Consider the following 8,833-nt stretch of genomic DNA (forward strand, 5'->3'; position numbering starts at 1 on the left):
TGGTTCAGTTTCAGCTGGTGTGTTGAAATCAGCCTATCTGATTTCAGTTTGTACAGAACCAGTAGTTTCATTGTCATTTATCAACATCTTAAGCTTTGATTCAGATTTTGACTTCTGAAGATGATTTGTAGATCATTGTCATATATTTCCAAGGCATACTGAATCGCTTCATTTTAATAACCGAGCTGAGAGATATTGCCAAAATACCGCAACTGCTCATATCCAGCTGATTGCTATTTTCGTGCAATCCGTTTGGTAATTCAACGATCATTTTGACCTAAATAACATCCGATTTTGCCCAACCGACGTGAATACAACTTGTTCCAAATTGATTTTTCTCATCTGTAAAGTTTACGTCTTGTCATTTGAATCATCCAGTTGAGATATATCATCAAAATACTGAAGCTCGCCAGAAATTCAGTTTGGCTAAATTCAGTTTCAGTTTCCTTCTTGTGTTTGCAATTTCACACGTAAGTAAATATGTTAGAAATACAATAACAAGTTTTTTTAACATCAAAATCAAAATTGCAAACATTAAATAATCCAACATATACAGATATATGGAGATATAAAAATAAATATATATCATTCATTGTCAAAAGATGACTTTACATGATATATACTATATGAGAATTTTAATTAATGGAAAAAAGAAAGAATCTTAAATAGATTAGGATTATGAATCCTAACAGAATTGAGTTAGTGTATTTTTATTAAAATGCTATCTAAGGTTGATATGCAACATAACCCTACAAGAAAAATTTGGTCACCCTCTTCCAGCGCACCGCCACCCTGACGCAGTCGCCACACCATCGGATTTTTTGAAAATCTGGCTATCCAATCTCCACGCTAAATCATTTAGATCTCTATTGCAATCTAAACGAGGAACTCAGTCTTTGCTCGTTGATCTTATTTGACGATAAAGGAAAAAGGAAGATATATTTGTAGGGATTTATAAGAATGATCAACTTCGCTAATCTCGTATTGATTTGACATCCAATTTTAAATAAATAAATATTTTATGAATTTTTAAATCATACGACACCAAAAGAACGTTTTGAACAACAAAGCAAAAATTTTTAAACTTTTGTTGCATCTTAGATACTAGAAAACGATACTTTAACACAAATCTTATCGGCTGCATCATATGTTTAGTTGATTAGAAAAAAAAAATCAACTTATTAAGAATCTTATCTATCATAAAATTAGATAAACTCTTTATCCTCAAATCATAGTGTTTCTAGCAATTGACGGCCAAAATGAACATAAAAAACTATTATGTTGTACCTAGAAACAACTTTTTTCTAATTTTAGTAAAGAACATAAAAGAACAAACGAACACTTAAATAAAAATATTGATAACAATATTTTGTCCAACTTCTGAACAGAATATAACATGACTTTTTTAAAAAAACAAAGTAACAAGATATTTATTTACACAACGATCTGGTAGAGATATGTAAGATATGTAACAACATTTTCACCCATCATTTCAAGGCTAGAAATATTTTCAAAACCTATAGAAATTTTTTTATAACCCCACTACATCAAGATCAAGAACATATATATTTCAGTTAAAAAATATTAGGAACAGATCGAAAATTAGAGCATAAATCTATATCACTTGGTTCCAATAATTGAATGCTCGAAGTCCGCTATATTTCAGATTCCCTAGGATTTTCAACTTCTAAAACATAATTCCGAGTTCGTCCCGAATTTTAAAAGAGTACACACTTCTAAAGCAAAAAGTCAGTTACCAGCTATTTCAAATTTGTCATCAATTGTTCGAATAAAATTAGGAAACACAGATGTTCCAAAAGTCAGACTTCCGACGCGTGGGATGTTTAGCCCGAACTACTTTGTCTCGCCTAAATAAAGCAGAGCTATCACGAATTATAAAGAGAATGTTTTACGAAAACACAGTTGTTCCAAAAGTTAGACTTCCGACGCGTGGGGTGTTTAGCCCGAACTACTTTGGCTCGCCTAAATAAAGCAGAGCTATCGCGAATTATACAGAGAATGTTTTACGAAAACACAGATGTTCCAAAAGTCAAACTTCCGACGCGTGGGGTGTTTAGCCTGAACTACTTTGTCTCGCCTAAATAAAGCAGAGATATCGCGAATTATACCGAGAATGTTTTACGGACTCGAGGCATTCGAGCGAAAATGAAAATGTTCCATCGAACAACTCAAGGCATTCGAGCGAAAATGAAAATGTTCCGTCGAACAACCCTTGATCTTCTCAACAGAAACCAATTTCTATATGCAGAACAGATAACAATTGAAATTAGCGTCTTCTTTATTTTGCGGCCATTCATGTAAAATGGTATGTTTACATAGGGTTGGTGCCAATTCTTCTTTCGCCTACCTGCAGAGCTATGTTCAGAAGAACAGGGAATAGTTGTTTAATTCACCTCTTTACTCGTGTAAAGGAAAACAAATAACGTAGAGGAGCAAAGAAAAACTTCATTACGAAAACCACGTCTTCACTAAACTTAAAACCAGCCAGAAACCTAGTATATACATAATAACATTACAATCTTTATATGATGACAGAGAATAACAGTATCCACCAGAAAAGGGGTCGACAGTTTTTTACCAATCCAAATCACAAGGTAACAACACATGGAGAGAAACGAGTCAAATTTGTGTTTACTCTCAAGAAGATACCGCTAAAGTATCTGCTGCAGCAAACTAACCAAATGATGGCAAGAGCCAACCTCGTTCTCGGGCATGCTCCACGTACCATTTGAATTTATCCTTTGCATTTGGAATGTCGAGAGCAAGATCTTCGAGCCCATCTTTGATCCTACTGAAGCCTTTGGTCATCTGATTGATAGTGATCAACCCCTCACTAAAGCATGCTTGAAGTAAATCCAGCACCCTGTCATTTTTCTTCTCCATTGCCATAACTAACGCTCTCTTCACCACCTCATGATTGAAGAAAGGCATGTCCAGATCGCGAATGCATTGACAAGCTTCATTGACAACTCCCCCGCTTTCATATTCCTCAAGAAGCTTTTGAATCTTGTCCTTTGCATCTTCCACAGCCCAGCCGGTGCCACCACCCCAGCACCTCAGAATCCTCTCCCCAGCATGACGTGCTGCTATGAGTGATCGTGCCATACTAACAGTTTCACTTCCACTACTACTTGGAGGCAGCCTACTGGCGATCTCTTCCAAATTTAGAGGAGCAAGGACATCATCTATAATGGCCCTTGCCAGGAAAAAGGCAAGTTCATTTGACGCATCTAAAATGTCGAGTGCCGTATCTTCGGCAGATTCTAGCAGCATAACAAACCCATTAACTATGTCTTCGGTTGAGAAGATCTCTATATGAAGCACAGAGAGTAAAACAGAGGCCATTTCCTTCTCTCTGTTTTTTCGATCCATGGCTAGGGTGATGAGCTTCTTGAGAAAAATTGGGTTATATTTGCTCATACCTAGATCTTCTAGGCTTCGAATCAGTTCTGGAATATCATCTGAGAGGAAGTATTCATGAATTATGGTAACCACCTCTTTCTTGTAGCACTTCAGGTTTTCATCAACTTTGTCTGGTTGCTTCCCATCCTCGCCCGAAGATTTTAGGTAAGATGCATCAAGCCATCCATCAGATATTGCCTGGGGAACAATGGTTTGAAAGAAATTTTTTGCTGAAGGAACATCAAGGGCAAGGTCATCAAGGCTCTCAACTATTCGAGTAATGCCTTTCACCATCTGACTTGAACTTATTAAACCCTCGTCTGCCGCTTCCTTTAACAGCTTCAAAATAAGTGGTTCCGCAGTCTGGATCTCCATGGCTAGAACTAATGCTCTTTTCACAACTTCGTGATGGAAAAATGAAACACCTAATTCTCTGATACATCTACAGGCTTCAGGAGTATCACCACTCTCCACGTATTCCCTTAGAAGGTCAGATATCTTTTTCTTCACCTCATCAACAGTGAGATGCGTACTTCCACCCCAGCGTCTTTCTATAAGTTCAGCATGGTGGGGTGCTGAGAGATAGCTTTTCTCAGCAGTTTGCAGCACCTCCAATCCCTTGGACGCCACTGGAAGTATTTTTCTGACCTTGGTAATGAAAGCCGGGGGTAGAATTTCATCCACCACAGCTCGAGCAATGAATAAAGCAAGAATATCAACAGTATCCAAAATGTCCACTGCCAAGTCATCAGCAGATTCAAGCAGTATCAAAAACCCCTGGCTAATTTGGGAAGGATTGATTACATCGGCATACAGAGCAGACAACAAGACCGAAGCCATCTCCTTCTCTTTGTCATGTCTATCCAAGGCCATAGAAACCAGGCGTTTAACAATGTATGGATGGTACTGGCTTGATCCTAGTTCTCTAAGATCAGAAGCAGCCATATCTACATCACCGGTGCTAAAGTACTCCTCTATGATGGACAACACAGCTTTTTTGTATTCATCGAGAGGATCAGACACATTTGATCCAACTAGCTCATAGGGTTCCTGCTCATGACCCGGGAAAACAAAAAGATATTATACGAACAAACTACAAACAGAAAAAAAAAGAAGGTTTCAAATAGCAATAGGAAAGAAACCATATGATTACCTCGCCACTGTCGTAGTTAGGATCCTTCCGATCAATACAAGATATGCCATCAGTATCGATCAGCTTTCCCCATGTGCCTTTACCACCAGCACCATCTGTTGTCACAATCAGATCAATAGTGCATATGCATAGCAAAATTCAAGTAGCTTCAAAAAACAATTTAAATACAAGTGTCTCCTACTTCCAACCATTCAAGATACGGGATAGACAACATATTTGAAACTTTACAACCAGTATAGCCTCCGGTCAATAACAATGACCAGTAAAATACTTTGAATCAAAAGGATTAATCAAATCAATGAGATCTGCATTTGTGTTGATTTTGCTACATTTTTCAATACCATTATAACACATGACAGTGATTTGAAATCACAAACACCATATCCACCTTTATAGTAAATGATGTGTCATGAACCATAGTCACTCCATTCACCAGCCACTCTGAAGCTCAGATACCATCAACTCAATATGTATTAGATCTGACACTAATCATCTGGTGCTAAGATTAGCTAAAACGTTAAAATCTGGAAAGTAGTTTTCAGACAGTTCTAGTCAGTATCAACCATTATAATGCATACCAATTCTGTCTGGTAGAAAGTTGACTTGTTGATATATCACTAACTCAATAGAAACATTTAATATTGCATGATATCATAAAATCATGTGAACCCCGTCATCATCCCTGTCATAGTTTTCATGCACTCGTTTTCTCATGTATGGTCTTAATCAAGACATACAGTGTGACTTACAGGAATCCTTATCTTAGCTGCAAATTCAAGCCATAAAGGACATACGCACAGTTTGTGTTTGGCTTATGCACATACAAGTATTATGTGGCACGATACATGGACAAATCTAATTGATTATGCAAACAAATGTCAGCCCATTGGCCATAATATCCGGTCAGAAGACTAATCTTCAACAAAAAGAGCCCTGTCATGATTCTAGACGATTTTCGGCATCAGCCCTAGTACAGTAAAGATACCACGACAACAATTATAACTTCAACAAGAATAACCGAAAGCATCACAAGATTTCTACGATTTTCTATCAATTTTCCATGAACTTAAGGATGACACACACTACATTACATATGTTTTATAGATATGAAAAAGAATTAAGAAAGCTAGTGATTTAGAAACAAAAAAAAACCCATTTTATATAGTTTGATTAGACATTTCACAAATGCATCCCTTTATCCGCACATAGATTTGTCATTAGAGTGCTTCATATGTACAACATAGAGATTGAGGGAGAGGCTAGCGATACAACAATCAACTTTCCATAAATTAAGTAAACAATTATCATCCAAGTAAATTGTTATCACCAAAACCAAGAGCTATATGCTATAAAACTGGCTATATATTTATCAGAAGGCGAGCTCCCACAGACAAACAAAAGTCACAATGCCTATCAAAGGTAAAAACAGATTAGAAGAACAAAAACACGACCTGGGTACTTGAGAATGATGATCACAATGAAACATCGAGTGGCATCTTTACTGTCCTTAATGATCCTTGGTATAGGATATGTGGAGATATATTAAATCTAAAAAATATAATTTTATTTACTGAAAATTGTTCGTGATGCAATCATAATCTAAATAATTTTTCTGCTTTTAATACATAATTTGGGTTTTAACTTTATTTAATTTTTTTTGTAAACACAATAATCAAATAGAGAAAGGGTATCTTGGGAAAGAAACTTAAGTATTCTAAAGACCGCATTTACTTTGGGGGTCTATAGCCCAAAAATATTACTGAGTTCATGTGCGTACAAGTAAGTATTATAATCCTCTTTAATTCCAATTTTTGCTTCCTATTTCAATAGATTTATGCGTGAATCTGGTTTCTTTATTTAACAAATTAGATACCCGCCTAGGAAAAAAGCAACAAAATTAACTATGATATGTAAATTCACGTACTGGATAGGAAAAAATTATTCACCGGGCTATGAGAAGCCACAGTGGTAAGTGACATTAATTTTCTTAGAAATCATTAAATTTCCACCTGGCTGTCAACTCCAGCATTTGTTGATGAAAAGGGAAAACCTTGATCTTTTCACAAGTCAAGAATCCAAAACATCATTCGAAACATTCGATTCTACACCTGACGTAGATGTGATAAGAGCAAATGTTTACCAAGGCTTTGATCAAAAGCACATAAAAAGCCATGAACTGCAGAAGTAATTTCTTTTAAAACCTTATGGTCATTTTTAGCAAATGTTTACCAACTATCAGATTCCTTTGTCCAAGCAATTCCAGTAAAGGTCTTTCAATTATTAATGTTGATAATCTAGTTATGCAATGAAGAACCTGGTTTATGCCAAACAAATAAAGAGTTCAGTACCGAGCCCTTATTAAACCAAGAATCACAAAAAGAATCTCCATTATACTGTTACCAAAAATATACTAGTGAGTCTTGGTCTTATGAGACTAACTATGCCTTCAACAACCTTTATCTATAGAGCTCTGACGCATTCTTCCATCTATGACAAGCTTCCAAACAAATCCACACATTCCACAGTCAAAGCAATCACAAAAGAAGTAAAGAAAAATCGGTAACCACCACCAAACAAAGATAAAAAAAAAAACGTAAATACATAAACTACTAGGAAGTATTATTTTCGTATGGTTAGGAAATCTGTGACAAACAAGATAGACATTTATACTGATTAGCTATAACTTGAAATACTTTAAGCGTCACTAATATTTTCAGAATCTTACCCTTTTTAACTCTAATAAATTTCCCGGAGTGAGATCGGCGCACGTGCCTAACTGCTATGCCCCCAGCCGCAGCAGACTGCCCGCCGCCTGTAACCTTCACAAAATGATGCTCAGAGATCACAGACGAGTTCTGACCGGGAGACCTTGGACCCGGAGATTTCGGCGACGAAGACAACGATAATGATGACATCACCTCCGCATTTTGGGACGCGATTTTCAGCATCTCCCTCTGCCCCTCCGTCAGAAACCCCTCGCTGTTAGCCATTTTCTCCTCTTTTCACTAAAACCCTACAGAAAAACCATCGGCAATTAGCTTGGATATCAGTTTTCACATAATCACGCATCATATCTTTACCTCAGCGGATTGCAGCAACACTCCTCAGTTCTTGGCTCGGATCTCGAGCCAAGAGAGGAGATGGCGAGTAGAGAAGCAATCGAGACTTGGATCCAGAAAACAAACACAAACCGGAGAGTGGGATTTGCCAGGGAATGTATGCGACTGTCCGTGTAGGTTTTCGAAAGCGAGAGAGGCTATGGATTAGGTCGATGGACGAACAGAATAAATAGGGAGGCTGCGGGTATATGTCAGGTCATCACCTTATTAGGGCATCCACGTGTCCTTCGCGTCCCCTCCAGTGATGCCCCTGCACGGATCTGCAGTTCCTTCCATTTAAGGAGTACGGACCACGATTTCCCCTTTTGTTATATATATATAAGCACGCTTTTAAATAAAGTTATACTTTTGTGAGAGTGAGCTGTAGGGGTGAGTATTCGGTTAATTCGGTTACCGACCGAACCAAATTAGTATAACCGAACCGAACCGAACCGAAATATTTAACCATAACCGAACCGACCGAATTAATTTTCATAACCGATGAAAACCGAACCGAATTAAAACCGGTTAATTCGGTCGGTAACCGAATTAACCGAATAGTTTTAAAAAAAAATTGTGATTTAATTTTAATTATATATGTACTTTTTTTTTTAACACTACCGTCGTCCGTCGACACAAATGCATAAAAATATGAAATCACACACATCATAAATGTATAAGTTTTGTTGAACACAATTAATACATGTTTTTTATAAAATAACATAACATGGCCACAAAAAATATATATATAAATGTAGTTCCATGAAGGAGATTCAGCACAAAATTGGCCAGGAAACAGTGCACTGAATGCATCAAAATATCAAGTTTCTTTCGGCTTGCACAAATCTTGAACATCTGAAATTAAACAAAAATCTGATTAGTCAAATGAGTTAAAAAACGATATGTGTAATTTTTAATGGTAAGAGTCATTCATACTTCACTTATCCCATCGGGCCTTGTGTTGTTGAAGAAGAGTCCATATTTTGCAAATTGTGCCTTTTGTCTCTTGTATTTTGCAAAGATTGATTGTCTTTTCAAGTCGGTTTGGGTCAACCTTCTGGACTCAATATCACTTGATTCTTGAGCAGAAAACATTTTTGAAGTGTTAGGATCCATCTTATCCTTGTAATTCTTGTACAAAGCAAATAAAGTCTCCTTG

General features: G+C 36.8%; 1 protein-coding gene across 1 annotated transcript; it reads right to left on the reverse strand.

Moving 5' to 3' along the window:
• Positions 1-2,446: 2,446 nt before the first annotated feature.
• Positions 2,447-7,880, reverse strand: LOC140841280 (MA3 DOMAIN-CONTAINING TRANSLATION REGULATORY FACTOR 1-like). The gene is made up of 4 exons (XM_073208573.1): positions 7,657-7,880; positions 7,302-7,589; positions 4,577-4,671; positions 2,447-4,473 (listed from the first exon to the last, which is right to left on the reverse strand). The coding sequence occupies exons 2-4, from the start codon at positions 7,564-7,566 to the stop codon at positions 2,695-2,697; spliced, it is 2,139 nt and encodes a 712-aa protein (XP_073064674.1). The 5' UTR covers positions 7,567-7,589; positions 7,657-7,880; the 3' UTR covers positions 2,447-2,694.
• Positions 7,881-8,833: the final 953 nt, after the last annotated feature.

The sequence above is a fragment of the Primulina eburnea genome, chromosome 9, assembly GCF_022965805.1.
Source record: "Primulina eburnea isolate SZY01 chromosome 9, ASM2296580v1, whole genome shotgun sequence".
Taxonomy (NCBI): domain Eukaryota; kingdom Viridiplantae; phylum Streptophyta; class Magnoliopsida; order Lamiales; family Gesneriaceae; genus Primulina; species Primulina eburnea.

What these genes read in the sequence shown, in the direction of transcription:
- LOC140841280 (XM_073208573.1), bottom strand. Translation starts at nt 7,566, where the DNA reads ATGGCTAACAGCGAGGGGTTTCTGACGGAGGGGCAGAGGGAGATGCTG. An exon ending in ATTTATTAGAGTTAAAAAGG is followed by an intron (nt 4,672 to 7,301) that starts GTAAGATTCTGA and finishes TTGTGACAACAG; the next exon opens with ATGGTGCTGGTGGTAAAGGC. An exon ending in CTAACTACGACAGTGGCGAG is followed by an intron (nt 4,474 to 4,576) that starts GTAATCATATGG and finishes GGTCATGAGCAG; the next exon opens with GAACCCTATGAGCTAGTTGG.